Raw genomic sequence first — 27,041 nt, 5'->3', positions numbered from 1 at the left:
TGCTTATTATTGTAAGATTGGTTCGGGTTGTTTCTGGGCATAAAAATTCTGATCTTAGTTTAATTCTATTAAAGCTTAATACAGAAGAATGCATAAATATATGTATGTGTAGATGATGTACATATTTATGTAAGTAAATATTTGTTAGTAAAAACTTGTAACTCTGTTTGTTGAAAATAAAATCGAAAAAGTTCAATTTGCCAATCAAAAAGTCAAAATCAATTTATATACAAAATCGTTTTCGAGCAGCATTGCATGTTTTCGGTAGATTTTCTGATTCTAGTAAAAGAAAAGTTATTCAATTCAACGGGTGTTGCGAGAACTAATGAAATCGCCTTTTCGTAAGATTTTTTTTTTTTTAATTTTTTTAGTTGCTTTGCTTCATTTGCTGTGTGGTGTGTTGAGTTGCACAAGCAGCTGTTGTTTGTGTCTACTTTCGCGCTCTGTTTGTGCATTTTGCGGTAGTGCAATGAAATTGGCCTGCATTTTATTCCGCTTTGCTTTAAGTCTGTATGCTTTTTTCACTTTTCTGACTTAAACTTCTTAAATACTATTTGTTATATTATCTTTTTCTCTTTTTACTATTTCTTCTGCATTCGCTTTTAAATCGCCGTCTGTGTCAATAATTTGATTCACGCTTACATTTCTGTCTTCGTCCAAGTGCTTGTGCTCGTTTTTATTTTCATCGTCGCTGCGTCTGTCTCCCTCCCGTTTTCGGTATCGTTTTCGTTTTCGTCTTCGTCTCCGTCTATGTCCAAGTTACGTTCGCTGCCGCAGTCCTTGCAGTGCAGTGAATTTAAGGCATTGGGTAGTGATTCTGTTCGAAATCTTTTTGCCGCTCCAGCAGCGCCTTCCTCGTAGTCTCTAGCCGGCGATCGGTGATAGCCACAAATGGCAATCGTTGCTTGCGTCCCGTGGCGCCGGTGCCCACCAGACGCGGTGACGCATCAATCACTCGATGATAGACGAAGGAGCTAATTGTGCGACCCACTCCGCCATTTGCTATGCCATCTCCTTCGTCACTGCTGCCGCTACTCGGCGTTGCCGTAACCGCTGTTGCTGTGGTTGTGTCGGCCAAGCCGGCACCACCACCCCCCATGCCGTCACTCGCTGCATGCCATATAAATGGCGGCGGCGCTGTGGTTCTCGTCGCGCTCAATGCGGCAGCGGCTGTTAGCGTTTTATGCACGTTCGGTTTATAAGCGCTGAAGCGAGACAAAGATTTATGGTGATTACCGTCAATGCCAAGACCATTGCTGCTGCCGACGCCATTACCACCACCACCACCACCACCGCCCCCGCTGCCATAAATATTGCTCCAACGATTGCCGTGAAGGTCATAGCTCGCGGGCGCGATAAAAGCAAGTTTGCCACGACTTCCGCCGCTTGGTGCGAATTGCGCGCTACGACTACGCGGTTTTCCAATAAAACTGCCGGCTATAGCAGGATATGAGGGCAAACGAAAAATGGCTGCCTTCGGTGAGCTCGGCGCGACAGTGGTGTGGTGCGCGTGCAATGGATTGGGTGTTGTTAATTTTTCGATTTGCCATGTCATTTGCGCGCTTCCTGCCAATTCGTTTGCATTCGATTTATTTTCGATTTCCTTTGGCCAAATGTCAACGTCACCATCGTCGGCGGCGTAAGAGGCGATGTCGCTGTCCGTGTCTGTCTCTGTGTCTCTCGAAATGCTAACATCATCGTCTGGTAGCTGGTTGGTTGATTGCGCTACCTTTTCGAGCGCACCGCGTAGTACGTCTGCGTCGTTTTGCAACTTTTGCGCTGCCGAGACTCCTTCTTTATTAGCTGACGTAGCTGGCGCTTGGCGCGTGGCCTCGCTGGTGGTTGCTGGCACATCTCTTTGCGGGGCAAATAAATCTTCATAATGATTTAGGTCGTCTTTGCGGTTAGCTTTGCTATTGCCATTTGCACTGCTGCTGCTGCTTACGCCGCCACCGCTGATATCACGATTGTGATAGCGTTTGCGTTTCTCTTTCAAGTAATCGTCATCGATGCGTACTCGACCAATACTGCCGCCACCCGCACTGCGGCTGCTTGCATGCGGTCCCGGCTGCAGCATTGAGCTGGACCAGCTACGCATAAGGGCGGGTGGAGGGCGCGTCGGCGGTGGTAGTGTGCCCTCTAGTAGATTCAGCAGCTGCTTATTGCGGCGGTTGTACTTCTTAATGTACGGCGGCAAGTTGGCGTCCTCATCGTGACCACTTTGTGCCTCCTCCAGCTCTGCAGCGCTCTCGTAGTCATCGTCGTAGTCTTCATCTGCATCCGCGTTCTCGTCGTCAACGCCAACTTTCATTTCAGGATAGAGCTCAGGGTGGGCTTCGCGGTAATGTTCATCGTAGACCTGGAACTGTACGCGCGCCAAGTGTGGCCATTTGGCGTAATAGCGTTCGAACTCCTCCAAGTCGGTTATCTGATGGCCTAATTGCAATGCGCCGCTACCCCTCGTACCTGCAACCGCACCCGCGACAGTTTCCTGCTGATGTTGCTTGATATATGACGGCGGCGGTATAGGTGTCTGCACCATACCCAGCTCCACGGCAGCTTGTGTGGCTGAGGCGTGCGGCGAGGGCGGATCGAGTGCGCTTGCCGTCAATTTGTGCTGATGTGAGTCGGTTGTGTGTTGCTTTTGCTGTTCTTGCTGGTGCTGACGCCGGTCGGTTGATTGATAATGTTTACTATGTTGACGATGCTTGTGATGATTACCACCACCACCACCACGCCGATGCGAGTGTATACCGTGCTGTGTCTGTTGTTTATTTGCATGCGTATGAATGTGCGCGTGCTGACGACGATGATGTTGCTGTTGATGTTGATGCTGATGGTGCTGTAGAAAGTGATTGCGTTGATGATGATGCGTGTGCTGGTGCTGATGTTGATGCTGATGTTGTGGTGCGGCATGTTGCTGCTGTTCAGGCGGTTGGTTTTGTTGCTTGTGCTCGTCCTGTGGACTACCTGCCGTTTGGCCGTGCTGATATTTACCTTCATTGCCCAAGACTTTAATACCGTTACGCAGCACTGGGCTTACACGCCGATACCAGTTGTTATGGTCCGCTGCTATCATGCGCTCCATGCTGCGTCCGTGCGCCCGCAAGCGTTCCTCCCGCTCCCTCACCAATGCGGCGTCAGCATTTTCTTTACCCTCATCACCACCACCGACTGCCAACTTGTCGCCTTCTCCACCCGCTCTTGTATCCTCCGTGTCCTCGTCATCATCTCTTGTCTGTAGGTAGTAGTTTATTTGCCCTTCGTAGAAAGGATTTGCACCAACTCCGCCGCTGCTGCTGGCACCGCCACTAGCACCACCACTTCGATTGCCGACAACAAATATTGGCGATGCTGGTAATCCACGTGATTTTTCCGCTTCAATTTTCCTCGCATACTTTCTCAACTTCTCAGCGTGCTTTTGTGCTGTTGCATAGGTAACCGACTCCCCTTGCTGCTCTTGCTCTGACTCGTGTTTGCGATAGTAATCGTTGTAGCTGCTATTTGCCAATTTTGCTTGTATCGCGTTGTTTGTGTGCCTAGCACTCGTTGCAGTTGCATTTGACACAACCGACAATGCTGTTGATATTTCAGGCGCTTTTGTTGTTGTTGTCTCCATTGCCGCCCCCATCTCTCTGGCTGTCAGCGAGGATATTGTTGCGTAATTCAGGTAATCCTTGTATTTTTTCTTGTACATTTTATGCCCGTAGCGCCGACTGTTGCGCCGTTGCGCTTTGTAGCGTTCAAAAGCTGAGAAATGTGTGCCATAGGATTCACCAGCCTCATCCGATGGCTCGTCTGCCATTGTGATTGTGCGGATATTGTTATCATTGTGTATCGATAGTGTTGCCATAGTAGGTCCGTAATTAGAAATTGGAATTGATTGCGTGTTGACGTCAAGCCGCATAAACGAGAAAAGAGAGGGCGAAAGAGAGAGATGAAAAGGCAGAATTATTCAGTGAAGCATAAACAAGTATTTTGCTTTTATAATAAACATATGTCAAACATTGATTGCTATTGGTTTTATGCGACTGCTGACAAGAATCTATTTGACTTCCAGTTGTTGCACATACGCACTTCTTTCGTAAATTGAAGATTACTTATGTGTGTGCATATATGTTTGAAGGTGTACGGATATCCGCCTGCATAACTACCTGTTGGCTTTGCGTCTGGTGCCGCTTTATTTTTATACTACGGTTATATGAAATCCTTTTAATATTACACCCCGCTTCACTTGAACAGGTACACATATTTGCCTTAAGATCTAAGCTTACAACTGAACTTGTGGGCATCAGTGAAGTTTCTTTTTTACGTTCATTTTATAGAATGATTAAGTTTGACGAAATGTGGTGAAAGCAAAGAAAACATCTTGATAACTTCGGAATTCAATTCCACTTTTTATCAAACTAAACGGAAATTATGTTTTTTATTTTGATTCACTTGAATAGGTAAGAGGATGTGCGTATGGCGAGTTCATTAAAATTACATTTAAAAATTAAAGGATAATTAGACCTAAAACACAAAAAGAATGGGTGAGCAGGCGCACTTTCAACTGCAAAAAAATGCATAAATGGAGAGCTGTTTGGATCCAGAACTTTGCAGGCAATTTCTTGAAAATAAAACTGATGAAAATGCAAATGTTTTTTTTTTTACATAGAATTGCATGAATAAACAGAAAACAAAAGCTCAAAAGTATAACTCCATTCAAAATCTTTTCGATTTCTCAAAAACTGCATCAAATTAGCTACAATTTTAAGTATTTAAATTTTGGCAAAATTACTACTATCCGGAAAATCCTAACGAATTAATTTCGTTAAATTCGTGAAAAATAGTACCATATAGTCACGTTAGGCGGCGTGGGTAACTTTCTGGTTAGTGGTATTAAAAAACTGAGTACGCCATTTGCTTTAGCGGCTTATTCTTCATGATGTTGAATATATTTTTTTCTTTCTTGTGCAAGATGAATGTTTTTTGATATATGGACCTAAACCTACAGCAAAACAGTCTTATAAATAACGGATTTCGGAGAAGCTCATCCAGTTTTTGCAATAGTTAATATTATTATCGATTTTGTTATCGATATTGTTATCGCTTTTGTTATCGATATTTTTATCGATTTTGTTATCGTTTTTGTTATTGTTTTTGTTTTCGACTTTATAATCAACACAGTCGATCGATCGATTTTATGATCGATTTTTTTATAGATTTTGTAATCGATATTTTGATCGATTTTGTTATAGAATTTGCTATCGATTTTGCTATCGATATTATTATCGATTTTGATGTCGATAGGCGCTGGACTGTTCCTTTTTTATTTTTGCTTATGGTGCTACGCATTATCTTCTTTTATACAAAGTAGGTTCGATGATTTTTTATACGGAGAAAATAAGCGACACCTTTAAAGAAAAAGTTAGAAAAAACTAAAGGTGAATCCTAGTTTCTTTTAGTTTGCATTTTATTTTATTAAAATTGAAACTGCATACTCAAGATTCAATTCAATTCAATTCAGTTTATTGAGGTTATATTAGAACAAATAATTACATAAAGGTAAATTTAAGAAAAAGCTACTATAAACTTGGATACTAATATAATAAACAATTTAAAAATAGATGGCCAGTCCAAATTATTTATTAGCATTCATTAAAATAGACACTGAAGTTGCTTCTGTTAAAGTTGTTTCTTAGATTCCATAAAAGTATAGCATTGACAGAGAACAGTCTCGTTGATGATATTGAGTTTAAGAGAAGGACAAAAAAATCTGTTGCTCGAACAGATTTGGCAAATTCTAATTTAACAAAGGGGTAATGTGGAGATTTCAGTGTGATGAGCTTGTAAAAAATATGCAGTTTCGAGCTTTAAGATATTCAAAAATCTCACTTGCAAAGTCTCTTGCCTACATGGCGTGATATGTTCATACCTTGAGAGACCATAAATATAATGCGTTATATTATTAAATAACCCCTTGACCTTGCGTAACGAGTTACTATTCAGCTTGCTGTAAACTAGTTCAGAGTACGTAAATTGAGGGAGGATCTGCTGTAGGGCAAGCCGACGCCTCATCTTCGGTAGAGTATATGGTGGAGATATCCTTAAATCTATCCTTAGAGTAGTGTATACCTTAAAACTTAAGTTTGCATAGATAACAAATCCTAGTTTTGTTACTTTACTGACAATTTTAATTGGCTTGCTTTCAATGAGATCTTTCTAAAAATCGAATTAAAAACTCGGAATTTTTACGGCAGTTTTTAGAATTTTTTGTCAATATTTCACAAAGTTTAAGCCTAACCTAACCACAAACCATAATACACCATTTTAAACCTTAAATATTTATAAACCCCAGTTAAAGCCGTAACTTTGAAGATTTTCAATCAAACTAAGCACATGGTTCTTTAAAAGCGCTGTAAAATTCGTCTTAGTAACATAGCAGTTGAATTGCCATAAAGAATATAGGCACGTATGCACACACATTGTTATCTCCTGTAGTGTGCCACACTCAATCATTTCAATCAATATCCGGGCTGCCAATTTTCGTGGCAGCATACTAACATATTTCAAGGCGTTTTCGACACCACATGAACTGTTTCATGCACATATGTACATATATACTTACATAATTCACTATTACGAACACTCAATGGAATACCAATTGTGCAATTTATACTAACACATATATGTACATATAAATAAGCACCAGTCTGTTGTGATTCGCATGTGTTTGTATCAATCACCAAATCATAGGAAGCGCGCCAACACGGCGTATGAGCAACAAAACCACGTAAATGCGCCTGGGTAACAAAATCGAGTTGCAATCAGTTGAGGCGCACAAATAAGGTCATTGAAACATGCTAAGAGAGAGTACGATGCAAGCACTAAAAAATATATATGTATGTACGTAAATATGTATATTGTGAGTTTACTAGCTGTCAAGTATTTGGCGGCAGTCAGAATTTTCGTTGGTTATTGATAAGTTGGCAGTTGAATAGTCGGATGGGCGAGTAAGGCGAAAGAGTTCTAACTAAAACGCGCTTGTGTGGCGCAAAGCGAGGAGTTACATAACTCGCGTTTCCTCACGTATTCAACAGTAGATGGCATGTCTTTATTTTTGGTTACATTGTCTGCATTGCTGATTTTCGAATGTGCTGCTGCCGCTGCTGCTGCCGTTGCTGAACAACTCATTCTCAGCTACATACACACCTACATATGTGTATATGGGACCATACTGCGGCTAGTTGGGTTAAAATTGCCGACGCTTAAGTGTGCATCGAGAAATGGTAATGTGGGCCACTGCACAGCAACTACGTGATTGGTTTCCGCAATTGTTCTCAAGGGAATACTCATTGCCAGCATTTCAATTTATTATATTTATTTTATACATACTATACCGTACTACTTTTAGGGTTTATTTTGGCTCAAAATTTGTACAGCAGATTGTTGCTTTAAGTATCAGTCTGCTCAGAAATACATAAACTCAAGGCTATTTTTTGAAATGCCCAAAGCAGAAGTAAGCAGATACTTTTGTTACATAATTAATTACAAGTTATCCCTTAGGGCGAAGGCAAATGTTATTGTAGTGAATTAAATATTTGTTTAGGATTTGTTTTGATCTTTATTTGTGGAGATTGAACGACTCAGATGAATGAAATAAAACAAGTTTTTCACTGTTCACTGTTACCCTCATAGTGTTCAGGGTTTCTTATGAAGCAACTTAAGAATATTTTGAATGATTTAATGACAGCAATCATTTTTAGTATGAAATTGGAGAAAATAAGTGCAGTTGTTTTGGTCTTGCATTCTCATTTTGAATACTTTTACTAGGACCTTAACGTACATACGTACTTACTTATAATGAAAAATGTCTTTGCATTTGAATTTATTGTAAGCTAGCAAATTTGTGTAACGCAACTTTTCTTTTGCTTAAGGAAAAAACAAAGCTACAAAGTTTTATTCTTTTCTTAACAAATCAATATTTTTATTTGACCTCTTTCATATATATTCTTATTTATAATTTAAGCCTTCCGTGAAATTAATTTTATACTTTTTGCAAAATCCCAAGAAATATTTTTTCTTCTTTTTAACTCTGTTTATACTGGCGAAACGTTCTAATAGTTCTTCGTCCCTGGAGTAGCACTTCGTATGATGAACTGAAATCAAGTCTGACCTCGGTACAGAGCTCTTCTTTTGCTGTGCGAGCTTCACTTCGGTTGGTTGCCACACGTGCCACCTAAGAACCTCATCAAGCACAGCCATCATGACCACTTAATTTAGATAACAGCATACACACATACGCCAACAAAATATGCACAGCATACATGACTGTTATATCTATCTCTCTAAAAAATTTTTTTTTCCTTTTCGGCTTAAACTTTGAGCCTTGGCAGTATTCTCTAGGGATGTTAATTTTTTATTCCGAAATTTTCAGGATGTCATTTTCACAATCACGGGATTTAGATATTCATTACTTTTCAACAACTTAAATCGAAAAATTGCTTCTATATTGTTTGACAAGCTCTCCTACCATAAAATAAATAATAAATAAATGGGTTTGAAACCCACTTTTTATTTAAAGTGGCGTTTTTATTTTTTCTCTCTAATGTCAGGATTTATTTTAGAGCACTTTGTAATTTCAAAGATAAGGTTAATTCCAAAAATGGTTTAAAAAACTTAATGCAATGTAGAATAAAAATATGGGTACCAAAGTTAAGAGAAAATTTCTTTTGAATTAGAAAAAATTAATTTTTTTGGATTCAAAAGGACGAATAGTTAATTTTTCTAGCTGATAATCTTAGAAGAGCGAAATTCGAGGATGTTATCTAGTGCATATAAGTCCTTAACATATAATTTTTTTAAAAACAAATATTGCGAAATTTCAATGATAAAATTTTAAAAGGCCAAAGTTCGTATAAACCAAAAAATTGAATCTGTTTAAATTAAACAGAATTCCCTTTTCAATTTCATACCCATACTTCTCTCTAAGCACATTCCACTGAATTTTTTAAATAATTTTTGAATTAATGACGTCAGAGTGAAAAACTAAAAACGCAATTTTACTATATTTGGCCCTTACTGTCGCAAGGTGTATATGTATAATGAGCTACTCATTTATAAATAAATATTAATTATTAAATAAAAAAAGAATACTGGTCAAAATAACCCAGCAAACATTTGGAGTCATAAATGAGTCTTTAAGGAGTCCCATTTCGGAACCTTTGTGCTCATAATGAGCTCATTTAAGAGTCCGAAATGAGGGTGTTTCCCTTCCTGCGAAGGTCGACCTATATGAGCTTAAATTAATACATCAAATGAGCCTCAATATGAGTCATATTGGACTCTTATTGGCCTCATATACGGCTCATTTTGGACTCTTTTTGAAGCTCTTAAATGACTCTTATTGGCCTCATAAATGCCTACTTTCGGAGCTCCTTGTATGCTGTTCTGTGACTCTTATTGGCTTTATTCTTCAACTCTCTTAATGAACTTACTTTAGAGCCATGTTAGCAAAGAATTCATTTATATGTACATATATTGCAGCATTCATGTAATAGCAGTTGCTGCAGCTAAATTTTGTTTATTTTTCCTTCCTAATTATTTTTCATATCTGTATAAACAAGTTTAGATATAAATTTCTGGTCGTTATTGTTTTTATACTGGTACAAAGTGCTGGCTCATAACTTGGATCATATATGACTCCTAAAAGATTCATATAAGGGCAAAAAAATGTTTGTTTTTGAAACTCATATTTCTTACTTACCTAGGACTCCTTTCCGACTCATATATTCTGAGCGCTCAGAATATGTTTGCGGGGAAGGAGTTTCTATTATTACGACTAATACGAGGACGCATACATACATGGCCAACATGAATGTACAGTGACGAGCAAAACTGTAATATGATGTAACACTTTTTATTTCAGCCACCGCTATCTTTCATAGTTCTAACGACTTTCATACTTTTGTTGTATATTCTTATTGGTACACTCCTACTCCCGCTCTCATAACGATTTGAGGTCAATCCAACAACAATAAAAAAATCTGGAGACAAAAATGTAAGTTAAGGCAAATGTTACAGTTTTGCACTCACTCTCAGTTTTGCATTTTACAGTTATCTTTTGCTTATTTGGAAGTCAGATGACTTTTTTCTGTATTGTAATTTATTCAAGAAGTGATCACCAATAAATAATATGGTTAATCAGGAAACATAAATGTAAATAATAGATTTACTGCGAAAAGGCGGGACCGCAGGGAAAGTGGCAAAAAATTGTGGAGTTTGCCACATGAAAATGTTAAGACTGAGAAAAAATATAGCCTAAAGTGTTACTAAGGACAAAGAAAGTCTGTCAAAATATATTACAGTCCGATATCTTGTGAACTTAGTAGCAAGTAGCGCTGCAGGCACTACTACAGAAGCGCTTAAGGTATTAAAATTGAATGCAAATCAGTAGATAGTGAGGCGAAAAATTGCCAAATTGAGCAAAATGGATCATAAAAGAAGAAAAAAGCAAATTTGATCAAAATACATGTGCGAGTGTGGCAGCGTTTTGCTGCATCGCACGAAACCCGGACCGTTGCCTATTGGGATATGTTAGGCCTTACAGAATGCAATAAAAAACACATTTTTAAGATTTAATTGAGGGTTATTTGGTCTGACAAGACTAAATTAATAGCTTTCAATCAGATGGCCGGGCATGGTATTGGATCAAAGGCCCAAATTAAGCCTAAGCGCATCATGTAAGGCAAACTGTGAATCACAGTGGTCGGTCAATAATAGTTTGGGGTTGTATTTCAAAAATGTTGTTGATCCGTTTGTACGCATTATGCGTAAGGAACAGTATCTGTTCATATTTTAACAAAATTTGCAAGATGTAGTCGAAAAAATTAGAGTTTCTGCTGAAAAAGCAACCAAAACACACTGAACATGTTCGCAAAGACTGGAACAAAAGCAGAAAATTGCTAATTTGAAATGACCTCCACAATCCGAGGACATGAATCTCATCGAGAATTTGCGAAATCAACTAAAAGCGCATCTTACTAAGTATCCAAGTCCGTCCAATGGAGTACATGAGCGGTGAAAGCACACCAAGGATATATGGGAGGCTATACCTCCAGAATTTTTACAGACATACACATTAGGTATGCCAAATTGCAACCAGGAACTAAATAAAGCAAAAGCATACTGAACATTGTGTTAATAATTCTTTTTTTTTGTGAAAATTGTCAAAAAGTTATTAAAAATATATGAGTGCAAAACTGTAACATATGCCTTAATTTACATTTTTGTCTGCTGGTTTTGTAAATGTTGTTGAATTGACTTCAAATCGTTATGACAGAGGAAGCAAAGATGTACCAATAAAAATATACAACAACCGTATGAATGTCGTTAAAACTTGGAAAGATAGCGACAGCTGAAATAAAAAGTGTTACTCCATGTTACAGTTTTGCTCGTCACTGTATATGAACACCAACACAAATACGGAGACGGAGACCAATTCAAAGACGCATACGAAATCTAATATGAAGACGAATACGAACGAAAATACGAGACGACTGCGAAGGCCAATACGAAGACGAAGGCATATCAATAAGAATACAAAATCATAAAAGAAAAACCCGTTAGGTTTTGTATATTTCTTAAGGAAACTAGCGCTTTGGCATTATATTGTGGTTGAGACCCTACCCAAAACCCCTAAACATTCTCCGAAGTGTAGTCAGTACTTATTATAAGCAGTCTCCTTTGTCTTATAGTCTTTCCACGCTACCAAGGACAGCTAACCAGATAATTTAATTTTATAATACTATACTTATCCCACTTAAATCATTATATGTACAGCAATGGAAAACAAAATCACAGCGAGTGATTAAACACTCCACAACCTGCGGCATATATACATTTGCAAACACACTTTCCACTTTCTATTTATACGTACGAGTATACGTAAATACCGATTACAATCAACAAATATTGTTGTCTAAATATTTTGCCAAATTAAACACATTGAGGGTAGCTTAAAGGCAGCTAACATCTTCGGCATGATTGCGCGCAGCCAACACTTGCAGGAACAATAAACCAACAGAGTACTAAAACTCACACGCTCGGGTAAACACCAACAGCAGCTTATGGACGAGTATGTTGGCACACTTTCATATATACATATGCATATACACATACATATATGTATATATGTATATCTATGTTCGTGCACTGCCTCACAGTCAAGCTAAGTACACACATTTAAAAATATACGCATATAAATACATATTTGCTTTGCCAAAGCCTTCTAAAGTCAACACTTACCCGCTAGCTTTTGTTGCAGCTGCTGTTGTTTTTGTTGCTGTTGATTTCTTGTTGCATGCACTGGTTCACGGCTTCTAGCCGCATCATCGCTGTCAGCAATTTTGGAAAAACTGTCTGTTGTTTTGGCCGAATTTTCAGAGGTGTTCAGTGGCAGCAGCTCCTTCATTTCGGCTTGCTCTTCCTCTTGTTCTTGTACTACTAACGCCTTTTCGCGCTGCTCCTTCTTCGAGCTGTTTGCCAAGATGCCAAAATAGGTTATTGAGTAATCGGCTTGTGAACCCTTTTCACCACTGTTGTTGCTGTTGCTGTTGCTGTTGCCGCTACTGCCATTGCTGTCAGCAACTTCATCAATGTGCTGAGAAAGATTTTCTTGTTGATATTTTTGTTGTAGCTGTTGTTGTTGATTTTTTGGCTTTGCAACATTCTTTGCAATTGCTGCCATTTGTGCGTACGTGTTTGCAACAACTTCACTTTCCTTTTGCGGATGGCGCTTATGTGGGTGCCTGTTGTTGTTGTTGATGTTGTTATCACTATGTTGATTTTTGCTATTCCTGTTGCCATCGTCGTCGTCGTCATCGTCGTCGTCCTCGTCGTCGGTGTTATCATAAACATTGCTTTGGCTGGCACTTTGCGCTCGTTCATGCCGCTTCCATTTCCTTCCAACGAATTTACCCTTTTGCTGCGCATCTTCGCCATCATTTTCAGCCATCAATGAGAGTGGCAACTTTTCACTTTCGTCTCGGCTTTCTCCGTGCGCTACCACATTTTTATGTTGCTGCTGTTGCCACCGCTGCTGTCGTTGCGGCTGTTGTCCTGCCTGCAATGCATCTTCATCTTCATTACGAAATTTGTCCTCTATATCACCGATCGCTGTTTCCGCCGGTTGATTACCGTCGCTGTACTCCATTTGTGATTTATTGTTTACTTGTTCGCTCATAATGTTGCCTTTATATTTAGCGTGGCTTTTGTCGCTTTCGCGCTGCTTGTCAGCATCATCACCATCATTATTATCATCATTGCCATTGTCGTCGTCATCACCGTCATATTTTATGTTGTTGTTACTGTAAGTGTATTTGTTTTCTTTCGCTTTGTCATTGGTGGTGGGTGTTGTTTGCCCAGACGCTTTATTAAATTTTTCTGCAACTAAATTTTCAATAAATTGCAGATGCTGACCAGTCACGTCCCGGGTCGTCTCTTCCTCACTTCCTTCGTCTGCTGCTATTAATTTGGGATTTTTTTGTGCTTTTGGATTTCTCGTCAAATTCAAACTTTTCTCCGCACGCGTACTGGGCAACGCGAATGGCTCCTCATCTGTAAGGTCCGATCCATCGGCTTCATCCATTTGATCCATGTTTAAAGCTGTGTTGTCACTGTTGTCATCATATTTTCTGTTGTTTTTGTTGCTGTCCCCATTGTTTGCATCGCTTTTCAATTTGTTATTTCGCTTTCTTACAGTTTTTCTTAAATGTTCGTTTTTGTTTTTATTGATTTTGCCTTTGTTGTCGCCATCACCGTTATTTTGGCCGAGATATTCTTCTTCTTCTTCTTCTCGACTACTTTCTGAAGTGCTGAACTTTTGCGCTGCAAGGATCTGCATAAATTTCAATAAAGTGAAAGAAAAACGTGCGTAAGTAAAGAGCTGATGGGAGTATAAATTTAATGGACTATTCATAATACAAAGGACATGGAAATTTTAAAGATTTTAATGATTTGTTGGTAAAGAAAATTAAAAAATTCTTTTTTAGGGGTTCGGTTTTTAGGTCAAGATTGTTCTTCATTCAATCAGACTTATAAAAATGACCCTAAAACCTAAATTTTAGATTTTTTGAATTTTGTTTAGATTAAACACAGCTTTCAATGAACTTAAAAAGCTCAAAATTGCATTTTTCGCTTGTTGCGACCATGGAAATATATTCCCTGATATAAGCAAAAATATGTATTGAAACCTGTTTGAAAAGTTCATTGCATTTTCACGTCAAAAAAAAAATAAAAAATTTAAAATCTTCTCTACTTGAAAATTATTTAAAGGTCAACGGTAATTTGTCTATCCAACGAGAAAATTGTTTCTGAATTTTTCATTTCAAAAGCCTTAAAACACAGTTAACTGTATTTCACAATCTCTTCTCGGGCTCGAGAGATTTTTTTATATTTTTTTTTTGTAAAATCGAACATAGTGCGGCCTACCAAGAATCGTGGGTTACGTTACGTTAAACAAATCATGAATAAAATTTATTTGTTATTTGATTCGTCCGAAAAATACAAAATAAAATTTAGTTGGGTTTTTATTCGTCGGCAAAAAAAAAAAAATTATTTCTGATCTGATTTATCGAGCACAGCAATATGATTCGTGATTTTCCAACTAAAAATCCTTTTTTGTATCTAACGGCAGCAGGATTTTCGCGAAAATAAAATTTATTTTTTATTTCCTTCATCAATTAAATCAAATCATAAATAAATTTAATCTTTTATTTGTCCGACGAATCAGATCGCAAATATTTTTTATTTTTTTTTAATTTGGTCGAGGAATCAAATCATTTATAAATTCTTAATTAATAGCGGATTAAAAATCGAAAAGCGTTTTGAAGCGCCCAACCCTGCAACTTACTTAATTTTGTTTTGAATTAAAAATTTTAAACTTAGTAGCCACGTTTTCAGACAGAGTTTTCTTTTAACCTACTATGTGCTTTAATTTTTCAATTAAGTTTGAAACTTTTCTACATCTTCTTAGCTATTTCTTTCCGCAAAAATGTTCAAACACAAGAACATCGCATTGTTTGTATTTTCTATTGAATTGTTAAAAATTTTGGCAGCAAACTTCTAAATTTTTTGTTTGTATACGAAAACTTTCTCCACCTCAGCGTTTCATTGCTCTCAGTTCATACATATATATTAGGGGTATTCTCGAAGGCTTACGCGTAGCACGGATTGTATGGAATGCAAAAATACTATTCCAAATTTGCAAGAGCACTTTCGAGAGTATCAAATACAAAAATGAGTGGAATATGTAGCAATTTCAACAACTAAACAACCAGCACAGGGTCGCATTTATCTTGCTATACTTTTGTGCAAAATATATACATAGGTTTCGACGTTGCATATTTTGTAGCGAAATGTTGTTTTCCATGTATGTATTTTGTTGTTCTGTGTTTGCAAGTTATGCAATCCGTGCAATCGGTGCTACGCGCAAGGGCTTTGCAAGATTTTGAGAATACTCCTATTGTTTTTGTTCCCGTTGTTATGGTATTGCATTTCCTATTTTTCGACTTTTTAGCTGCATTGTCATGTATTACCGTTGTGAAACTGACTGCTAACTGACTGCTCTCTTGCCTCGTGCACTTTGATTCTTTTAAAATTCTATTTTATTTTACCTTGTTTTTGTTTTGAGTACTTGGTGTATGGTTTTCCTATGATACACTTTTCATAGCTAAGATGCTCATGCTAGACAATAGGTTTTAGATATGTAGGTAACTGCAAATATAAGTGCTTATGTATGTGTGTTTGTATACATATCCATTTGCTCTATATAGTTGCTTGTTGGTTGCGCCTTTGCATTGCAAAAAATATTAACTTTGGGCTGAATTTGTGTAAAATACATAAATTGGCGTAATTGTGTATAGTTTAGCTTTTCTACTGACATATAGATTTATGAAATCAAAAAATATCCTTTTGTTAAAAGCAATTAAGAAAATAATTTATAGGATTTTTATTAACTTTTATATCGATTACTCCGAATAGTTCTATAAACAATGCAATCAAGAATGGTAAAAGCTAAAGTAATACTAAATTCTTATATTTGTAAATATTTTGTTATAAACACAATGTTAGTTTGGGTTGAAGTGGTTGTCAGTAACGACACCAACACACCTACATATGTATGCCCGTATCTATGTAGGGCACGAAAGTATATAATTTGCAGTCCGTCTGTTTTTTCGTTGTTGGGTATATTCCGGTGTCCTGTGTCCGATACCATGTGAAGAGCAAACTTTTCAGCCATCCAGTTTTTGAGTTGCACGCGAACCGCTTTGAGATGCGACTGGCGAAAGAATTCCTCAACAACAACTATTAACCTTAAAGAGGAGCGCTCAAGACATATGAGAACTTTAGATGGCTTTCCATCGACTTTTGGTTGGATTTGTGGGATTCGTAGCTCGTCTGGTGTTTACCTCTTCGATGAAGCAAATCACCACTTTGAATTTGCAAGAGACTAGAGATATGCCCACTTTAAGAGCTGAATTTACCATTGAAACTTTGTCTCTTCTCTTGTCAGCGATTTAATAGAGACGTCCCTTTACCCAAAAATTCATACAACGATTAAGGGAGGTTTCTGGGTCTGCGGGTTTAGAACTTTTCTGCATTAAGCGGCTACCTTGGACGTTGTTCGATTGAATTTTAAAGATTTAATAGCAGCCTGGCTGTCAAAATAGTTCGTAAGAGGTCTGAAAACGCTATATTGGTCGGGTAAATGAAAACTTAAGTTAAAGTTGTGTGAGCTAACTGCAGCAAATCTCGCAAACTGCCCTGTCGTTTAGCATAGAATCATCTATTGGATGGCCGTCGACCCTAAATCTCGGTCTGTGGCATCTTTACATACATATCTTTCTGTCATGTATGGAGAGTAGAGGTATAGTCTAACTTCCGTAAATTACTCGCGAAAATTTCGGTGACTCAGTAAAGGAGAATGATTCGATATGTGGTCGCATTCTTAATTTTTTTACCTAATTATTGCCGTCTTGCGGATGTACAAGATAGACATGGTTTCGTGGAGTGGTAATTAACGTATCGTATTCCGTCGAGTTTCCTGTCGATTTAGAATTACTCCACGCTAAGAGGTGAAATTGAAAATTATTATGATGTGTAAAGTGATATTAATTTAACAGTTGGTAAGGTTGAAGGTCAAGGATTTTGCATAGAAGAAAGCACAAAATTTATGGCTAGTACTAAGCTCGAAATATTTAAGCAATTCGTTAGTGAATCAGTCAGGTATGTATTACAATTTAATAATCTTTTTTCATACAAAAATTAAAAAATGTAAATATATATACATAGATTCTATGGATGATAGAAAATTTAAGATTCCATGTGAAATTGATGTTTCACTACCAGCAGCACCGGTGTATGAGCACACAAGTATACTGTGCACAAATGTGTGTGCCACCTCTTAAATAAGCTGTGTCAAGTTTTTGTGGTTATTCTGTGTACATCTTGGTTCAAGTACACTATAGTTTGAAAAGTCATTCATTCAATCATACTTAAAGTAAAGCATCTTACGCACAAACCTACGAGCGCAAGCACATATGTATGCATGTACCTACATAAATATGTATGGTATAGATAGTTATATGTATGTATGTATGTAAATACACAACCACCGGCTTGAAAAAAATGTAAAATTCTTATTTTCCTTCTTCCACCTTTTGAGGGAATTTGGGGTGCATATTCGATTTATTTTTAACAAAATTGTATACCCACTAGATGCTTATGGCTTTCTGTGCGATTATGACCTTACTCCACTTACAATATCTGCTTCTGGTTCAACTGCCGAATAACTATCCATATCGCCTTCACCAACATATTGCATACTGTCCGCCGCATCAATGGCATCGGCATCGTCTATGTGTTGTTGGTCCAAAATATCCTCGGGTATAGCAGCCTCTGCTTGCATATTGAAATCTATCAGATGAAAAGAAAGCAAACAAAAAAATGAAAGGTAAAAAAATTGACAATATTTGAGATAAGTCGAACAAAAGTGCATTTATGTATGTGTATGTGTGTGTGTGTGCATGAAGGTGTACATATACATGCTAGCGGTTTTAAGCGAAAAGAGAAACTTAACAGAAACAAAATCATTTTATATACATACATACATACATAAATACTTACGATATTTAAATATAAGTATGGGATATTATGGAAGTTTGATACAACTAGACTATTCTATTGGTGTACTCTAATCGCTGTGTATGCAGGTACATACTTATTGTACATATATTTACTTCTTTGACGAACAAACGTAGATATAGCATACATACCCACTGGGAAAATGGTTAAGAACCTTACGAGGTCATACACATGTTTTCTTTCAGCTTTTAGAACCAAAATTGTTAGCAAGACCAATGTTATCTGCACTTAAAAGACTAACATAAATTCTGTCACTGTTCGTTTTCGTTTTTAAAATCAAGAACACCGTTGGAAAGGTATCTTTCTGTAGATCCTGGAGAAATTTTATTACTTCAAAATTACGCCCAAAATCGTCACTTAAAATTTTCCGTAATTAATATATAAGTAGTTGTTGTTGCACCCTGTTTAATTTGAGTTGTTTACGCATATTTTTTTTACTTCTTTATTGAAATGCAGCTTCGTTATAAAGATAAATGTGATGATGAAGAAGTAAATGTGAACGATTAAGACACTAAAGTGATGGCAGAATTGAAGATAAAGACGAAAATGAAATCAACGAGACATTTTATTGAAATTTTTCGATTGGAATCGAAATAAATTAAGTCATAAAAAATTTAGCTATCGAAAGTTATTATTGATATTTATGGATTGAATTTCAAGGTTATATAAGTCATTGAGTTTTCACTACTTATCGATTTTTATCGTGTTACAAGAGTATAATGAATTTTCGAAATTTGTCGATGGCTTTCGAAAAGTATGGAGCTATCAAAATTAACAGAGTTATCGGAATCTATGAATTGATGCACAGTTTATTGGGTTATCGATTTATGTCGAGATATATAAATTTCCAAGTTATCGAAATTAATCGAGTTATCGAGTTTTTTTGAGTTATCAGATATAAAAATTTTTGAAATTCATTAAAAAATCGATATGTGTCACATTGTCGAAATTAATCGACAAACTGGAATGTATCGTGTCAATTCCAAGTTCTGCCAAAGCCCTCCAAAGATCTTCAAAGACATAAAAAAAATTGTAGTCATGTTTTGATTCCAAAGCTAAGTGAGTATACAGCTTCAAGGGTCTAAACAACTAGAAAAACGGTCGAATTTCGACAGTAACTGGTACTCCTCCTAGTCTAATACTAAAACACTAAATGAACAACTTCGATGACGCTTACGTTGTAAGTTACGGTAGTTAAGATACTTGCGAACGCCGAGCTACTCCGAAGGACTCTCTACATTCACCGTACCTTTTTTTATAAGGCGGCTTAAAAGTACCTCTGATACCAAAGGTAAATTCTAAACTCCTACTTCCATAAGGCGGCCACGCCTTTGTTAAATCAAGGCATACTCATCATGGCAGTGCAATGGACCGCTGGGTGAAGATTAAGTTTCTGGTAAGGCATTATTATGTGTTCCTAATTCCTACGGGGTACGTAAATAACTGGATGCATATGTGTGTATATCAAAAAAACAGCTCTCATCGGTGTATAAACATTAGTGGAATGTGTCAAAGGACAAAGTTTTCCATAAAGTGTTGGTTAGTTTCAAAGCGTTAAAAATTTCATAAATGTGAATTATTCGATGAAGGCGGACGATCTAGTTGGATTTGTTTAAATTTTAAGTCATTCGTTCTTGTACGGTAATGGCGGATCTTAAAATGTAGGTACTATATAATAGATCGATGCCTTCGTCAAGGGGACAATTCCTTTGTTTCAATGTACCATGACGTCAAGTACACCGTTATAGTACTAACCCACCACACCTCAGTTGCTACGACCCTAAAGTCAGTAGATTAAAGCTCCCGAAAAATCATTAAACTTCTGTTCGTATTTGAACAACATTTTTCTATTGTCGAAGGTATGTTAAGGTGGGGTGAAAAAATTAACTTTCGTTATTCGATGGCCTTCGGGCGAAATAATTGTGACGTTTCGTTTAGAAAAAAATTTAATGCAGAGCCGAAGTAATGCCTGAAGGCCTTGAGGGGTCCCGTATACGCTTTAAATGGACCTCAGAAAATAACTTTTTAGATATGTATGAATTGCTATTTTGCAGTTCTTAGCTAATTTCTTTCTGAAATTACCCACAACTCACCACAACTAGGTGGTGGCAATGCGGGTGTGGCTCATTCCCTTCACCCTACCATCCACGAAGTTATCAAGTTTTTCTCTATTTGGCATTTTCATACATACCGTTAGCAACAAAATTTCAAAACATCAACGCCAGCTCTCGTAAATTGCACTTGGTATATAAAAAAAAACGGCAAAAGCAAAAGTCAATACGATTTTTTCGCTGGTTAAAACTTGAACTTCATTAAACAAAAATTGATTACGGAGCTGTAAACTCGAAAATTCTCTAGAAATTCTAAATAAAAAGTTGAAAATTTTGATAACAATTTTTTTTTGAAATTTTGTGAGCTTTATATTAAGTGTCAAACTTTGATTTAAATATATATGGTTTATATAGTAGAATTAACCATATTATCATAAATAATTAACGCAAATAATTTTCCATGAAAATAATTGTGAATACCATATAGAAAAAGGTGTACGCTTTCATTTGGCGTCTAGTGTATTGGGAAATCTTGTGAGATGTGATTTTTCAATTACACAAATTTTATTTTCAAAATCGTAGCACAACTTTTTCTACCGTAAATTAACAGTTGTCACTTATAAGAAATAGTCAGGTTAACAGCCACGACAATGGAACAGCTGTCAAAATGGCCATTCGCACAACCCACGCTGCTGCTGCAGTAGCTGCAATTTAGACGAAAGTAAGGAAACTGTTCCATATTATTTTTCCGAGTGCCCGGCATTGACACACATAAGGAAGATTCTTCATCCGAAATGTTCAGGAGATTTCCAAATGCTTCATTACTAACATAAAGATTTAGATTAATATCAACACCAATTAGAGCCTTCTAGCCGCTTCTACCAAACAACCAACCACAGCTCATTCAACGCCTGTGCGGAATTTTTTTATGTATGAAAATTTAAAATCTCAAAAGGAAACTTCAGTAATCTATAAGTAAATAAAAACCAGTAAAAGTTTGTAATCCGTATTTTGAGAGTTTGCTATGAATTTTTATTCCATTTCGTTGTACTCAAATATCTCGATTCTCAATAACTAAAAGTTAACTGAGCTTTGAATAAACGCATGCATGTGCCTACATATGTGCAGCCACGAGCTGCCTTCACTTTATTACACACGAAAATATTCGGAAATTAATTAAATATGAAACTTTTGGTAACATTTTCGTCTGCAATTAAGTTACATCACTAGAAAAAATTGTAATTGTGGTAAGAGCTAAGGCGAATGTAGCGTCGAGAAAAAAATGGTGAAACATTACGTCCACACGGAGGACTATGAAAAGTGCGCTGCGTTGGGTTAAGCCCACTGACATTTGCTTGCCACTCGCAGCATCAGTCAACACTACGCCCCCCCATTAAATCCCGCCACCCATCATTCTGGCAATTCAAACAGTACTCAAGATACAACAAATGTATCCAATGTCCCAGACATAATCATAGTAATTAAACTCTAGAGAAACCAAACGAAACCCGATGCCGTTGATTGAGTATATACGTTATGGTATAACGGTACGGAAGTACATACACGCACACGCACACACACACATAAATACATATTTTTTTATAAATGCGAATGTGCAAAGTGCTGGGACCTCATGCTACGTGGTCACACGCGAGTGCGGCTTGCGTCCGAGCCGCCGCACAGTGTGCCCTTTTTCAATTTTAGCGTACCAAAATTTATAACTATGCAACGAATGCATGTGTGATGTAGAAATTTCGCAAGAACAATGCATCCACCAATATAATTTTTTTTGACCATAAATGGGTGTGGCCCGCCTAAATTTTCCCGCACCTTCCATATCAAAAAAAGTATTAAAAATCAACGTGAACTTTTAGCCACTTGAAACTTCTACTTTAGTGGACCACTACTTAAAATTTTTCTAAAAATTAAAAAACAACGAAAATGAATATTGGTGAACATTTTTTTATAACATTTGAAGTTTTTCTTGTGCAATTTTGAGGAGAACCCTGCAATTGTTTTTAACTAGTTTTATTAAGTAACATTCATTAATAGAAAGGAGGAGAATTTCTTTTCTTCAAATTGTCCTCCTTTTTCAACACATTTTGCTAAAATTTTTTGCGTAAACAAATAACAATTTTAAAAGTAGCTCCTTAAAGCTCTTACGAATTGAATTATCCACGTAGTTACTGCCGGTTTTATCAGAAATTTAAGTGAAAAATACATATATATATTTTTTTCAAATTGCGTACGGTTCCATATTAATAAATTCCAGTTAAAAAAATTAAATTTTTACTTAACTAAAAATTTAAAATCTTTCAAGAATTGTAGGCTGTAGACTTTTTTGAAGAGTAAATTTCGCGTTTGCACCACTGTCCGATGCCGCCCGACTGTCGATGCTTGGTTTGGGCGCTTGACTGGTTTTTCCGCGCAGCAATGCAAAAGTTACGTGGAGTGAAAAAATTAAAATGTTAGCAAATGCCACTATGGCTCAGCGTAGCTGGCATGGTGAGAAGCCTCAGTGCCTCAGTTTTTTGCAAACTTCTCTTTCTTCACATGCAGTGCAGCGCACGCAGACTGCCATGACAGTAATGCGGTTGCAATAAGGATGTGGTATTCAGTTTGCTCGCTCTCTGTTCTGTTGGCGGTATTCCCTGGGGGCTGTGAATGTGACATTTACAACATTTAGTAATTTTCCCTGCCACCAACAGAGCTAACGCCAGTGTCGTGGGAGTTCAGAGACGGTATGTCGGCACATTCCCTTCCTATGGTAGCCTAAAACCACTGGGCATACTAGCTATATAAATACATAAGTAAATACTATCTAAGCGGTTAAACCAGAACCAATGCTTCTGGTGCTAAACAAAGCTAACAAATGAGTTTTTGTCCCGCTAGTAATTACTTCTATTTGAGAGCTTACACATCCGCACGCAGGCTGGCGTTTAGTAAGCGGTTATGAAGAGCATAAAATGTAAACACATTTTGGCACTCTTATAGAAAGTAAATTGAATTTAATCTTGTTAAAATAGCGTAACTAATTACTGTCAATGTGCCCCGTGTGTGTGTGTCTGTTGGTCGCGTGCAGTCCATGGGTGACGTTCCCCTTCGAATGCTCAAAATATGTCAAAATAAGAGAAATTGACACTTTCCTTGCGCTGAGTAATATTGAATATTGAATATGGCGTTGTTCATAGCATAAACTAAGTAAGCATTAATTAGTCGAGTGGAGCCACATTTTTTGTAGGTTTATTAAATTATATTATATGATATAATGAACATTATTAGTGTGATATATTTATATTATCGTTAAATTTGATAGACCAACTGTTAAAAGGCGAATTAATCGAAAGCTGGCCCTTGAGGCAAGGCAAATCTCCGAGTGAATTCAGCCATGAAAAATAGTTGCTCATAAAAATACAATCCCCTTTCGTAGTCGGCGTAAAACTTCCAACTTTATGTGACAATATCAAAGCGCAAGCCACAAATCGGACGAGAAGCTCGGTGAAACAATAACACATTGTGTAAACGCCAATCTAGGTATTATTACAAATCGAAGTTTTGCCTTTTCTGTTATGTTTTTATATCCGAAAGTACTAATGTGAAGTGATATGTTTATTACTTTTTCAACTCAACGGTGTCGGTGTTATTAAAGTGGTTTGTCGCCTTGTCGACAAGCAATTAGCCATTTTTAAACCGCACGCTCATACAAATCTGTAGTCACTCGGCGTCTGCATTTTTAAATACATATTCTGCAGGAATGCCTCTCCATAGCAAGGGCCGCACATTCGCAGAGAAAGTAATCAAAAGACTCCTTCGTGCCAGGACCTTGCAGCTGCGGCGGAACTAGTTGAAAGGTATGGCGATATTTTGGCTTCGCTAACTTAACATATTTAAATGCAGCCAAAGACGAAGACGACTTTCACATTTTTTCTTTTTAACCCTCTTCAACAAAATATTTTGAAACCGCAACCTTATTAGCCCGCTTTCGTTTGATATTGAAATTGGATTTATTTTTTTAGATAGGTGGCAACCTTCAGAAATGAAGTTTTTTCAAAACCATTTCCATTCATACCCATATCGTGGCAATTAATCTAAATTAATTGAATTAAATTTTTTAAGAGGTGGCAACTTTTTTCTTATTCTTACCTTGCAAAGAGCGCTGACATCCTTTGTGATGTCTACTTTAACAAGTAAAAGCGAGCGGCAACTAGAAACGATAAGGACCTACAAACCTTAGCTCATCATCAGACTTCTTCTTCTGGAGTTCATTGGGAGTTGAAACTCGCAACTTCGGCTGTCAAAGCCAGTGGTCTTAGCCACTGAGTTAAGTTCGCCAGGTAAACTTTTGTTGTTTTTTCTACTTAGATTTTCGGTAATATGTTTAGTAAGCTAAACTATATTTGATATATAAATCTTTACTAAGTGTGACAGCGTACATGTAATTTGTTTCACATGTTGGTATGTGTTGCGTAAAATGCTGCAGAATAATATTTGTAAAGGCAACATCAGCAAATCGGAGAGATAATAATTTTAATAATAAAAGGAGTTAAAGCAATAATGCTTATAAACGTAATTTGCATACAGGCGTTGTAACACGATTACGTAGCAAGTAAATTGACAATCCGAATACATGTGCATATGTTCATATATATGTAAATATTAGGGTGGTTAAAGTTTTTTTTAGCCACCCCATATATTTGAATAATACCGCAAATAAGGAGACCCCGTTATTTTTTGAACTCGGTTAATACTTAACCCTCTAGTAGGCCAATTTTTTTATGAGTTGACAAATTCAGGAATGGGTAAATTTAGTACGAGAAATCCAAAAACGATGTCCATTTCGATCTGTGACAGTAAGTTTTTCTTACAGGGGAGAAAAACCAAGACCGTCTAGAGACGGGCTCGCCGATATACTTACACATATTTTCAGCTTTCTCTTACACAATGTTAACCTACGAACCGTCAATCCCGTCTGCAGACGGTCAAAAATGCAAACTGGGTTTTTATATGTCGGCAAGCCGGTCTGTGTTCGAAAGCAATTTTCTCCATTTCGAATGGTGACATAATTATAAAACTTATATTAAAATACGGTGCTTTTAACAAAGAAAACCACCGAATTTTTTTATATCAAAAAATTTTTTCTTTTGGAAAAATTTCTTTAATTACGAAATTACTAAATAGCAAGAAATAATTAATTTTAACCGTGTTTCAAAATCTGTAATTCAACTGCCGATTAAAATAAAACGGATTGACATAACGGATTAAAGTTTACACCGCCGTAAAGGTGCGATTTTTTTCTAAAGATCGTGCCTTACGAATATAGAAAAAAATTATTATAGGTGCACTAAAAAGGTGTTTAGTTAACGACCGTCTGGAGGCGGTTCAGCCTACTAGAGGGTTAACTATGCCACCGCGCCATTTAAATTTTCCATACATGTATTTCATATGAGGAAACTGCATTTTTTCGAAGAATCGTTAAAAATAAATACATACTTTTTGATTGAATCAAAATTTTACTTTATTCAGAAATTTGAAAACCATAGAAAGTTGATGCACATTCAACTTTAAGATTTTGCTAACCAATTTTTCATTACCGATAATCTCATCCCTCGCATACTAAAATTTGTTATTTCTTTGTTCTTAACCATTTAGAATTAAATTTTCTGTGTATTTTTGCACCACCTTATATGAAAATTTACGTAATTATATATGCATACATATGTATGTAAGTTCGCACTTAAATTGCCTTGCAAATCTCATGCTGCATGCCATTGTCCTGGTGGACATTTTAATTATCCTTCGGTGGTTTATGCGGTTGCCTTTGTCTGCATTAACTAATTTGCAAAAACAGCATAATGTTGGAGCGCCAGGCAGTGGAGGGGTGAAAGAATACAATAAATTAATTTAGAGGCGGATCTATGGGCATTTGTTTAGGTATAACTTAACATATATGTAATAAAAATGCATGCATACATATATACAAATATGTAGGCATATATGTATGTATGTGTCGACATATCCGCGCTTAAATGCACTCACGCACGCAATCAGGCCAACCGCGACAGCAGTGAAGAAAATTAAATTCCGCTGAAAGCTGCGAATAAATTCTAAACTATGCTACATACACATATCAAAGTGTTTATACATACATATGTGTAAGCATAAAAAGTTAGTTAAAAAATAAATAAATAAAAATGTATGAAAAAGAAGAGCATGCGTCGTTCTGCTTAAAAAACGCGTGGCGCGGCTAAAATGTGCCAAGTGGCGTACGCGAGGTACGCGGAAAAGTTACAAATGTATGTTTGTATGTATGTATGTAGTATGCGATGGAGCTTAGCGTGAGTGCAAAAAAGTTTAGGAGCACCATGTAGAGTTTATTATAGGTGGCCGTTCGTCATGCGAACCATACGTTTCGGCACCCCCTCCTCGTTTCACTTGCGTGCAGGTAGTAATGATTGTAATGGAGACATACGGTGCGCAAGCACACGCACATTTTCACATCAACGAAGACTTATACGGCATATACATATGCCACGCTTGTACCAGATACCACACATGCACATACACTTTCGCATACGTATCCCAAACATTTCATGTGTTTTGTGCCACATGAGGTTAATTTGAATTTTAAATGCAGCCGCAACTGTTTTTCTTCATTTTCTTTTCTTTTTCCTTTTGCTACTGAAATATTTTTTACAATGTTTCGGACAAAAGGATTTACTATACACTTACATGCCATACATATGAACATCCATTGCCGTACCCATAAGCTCATAAATATCTTTGCATATACCCAGCAGTAATTCC

At 37.0% G+C, this 27,041-nt stretch overlaps 1 protein-coding gene across 3 annotated transcripts in view; it reads right to left on the bottom strand.

Moving 5' to 3' along the window:
* Nucleotides 1–369: 369 nt before the first annotated feature.
* LOC118733098 overlaps nt 370–27,041 on the bottom strand; it is a 158,277-nt gene continuing 131,605 nt past the window's right edge. For all 3 annotated transcript variants that reach the window (XM_036462313.1, XM_036462314.1, XM_036462312.1), the window contains exons 3-5: nt 17,804–17,958; nt 12,289–13,879; nt 370–3,798 (exon numbers count right to left, since the gene is read on the bottom strand). In XM_036462313.1, the coding sequence (XP_036318206.1) occupies nt 797–3,798; nt 12,289–13,879; nt 17,804–17,958 (4,748 nt within the window). In that variant the 3' untranslated portion in view covers nt 370–796. The remainder of the gene's footprint in view (nt 3,799–12,288; nt 13,880–17,803; nt 17,959–27,041) is intronic.

Source organism: Rhagoletis pomonella, unplaced genomic scaffold (assembly GCF_013731165.1).
Source record: "Rhagoletis pomonella isolate Grant_MI unplaced genomic scaffold, Rhpom_1.0 Rhpom_scaffold_00002, whole genome shotgun sequence".
In the NCBI taxonomy this organism is placed as follows: domain Eukaryota; kingdom Metazoa; phylum Arthropoda; class Insecta; order Diptera; family Tephritidae; genus Rhagoletis; species Rhagoletis pomonella.
This window is presented reverse-complemented; position numbering and strand designations above follow the sequence as displayed.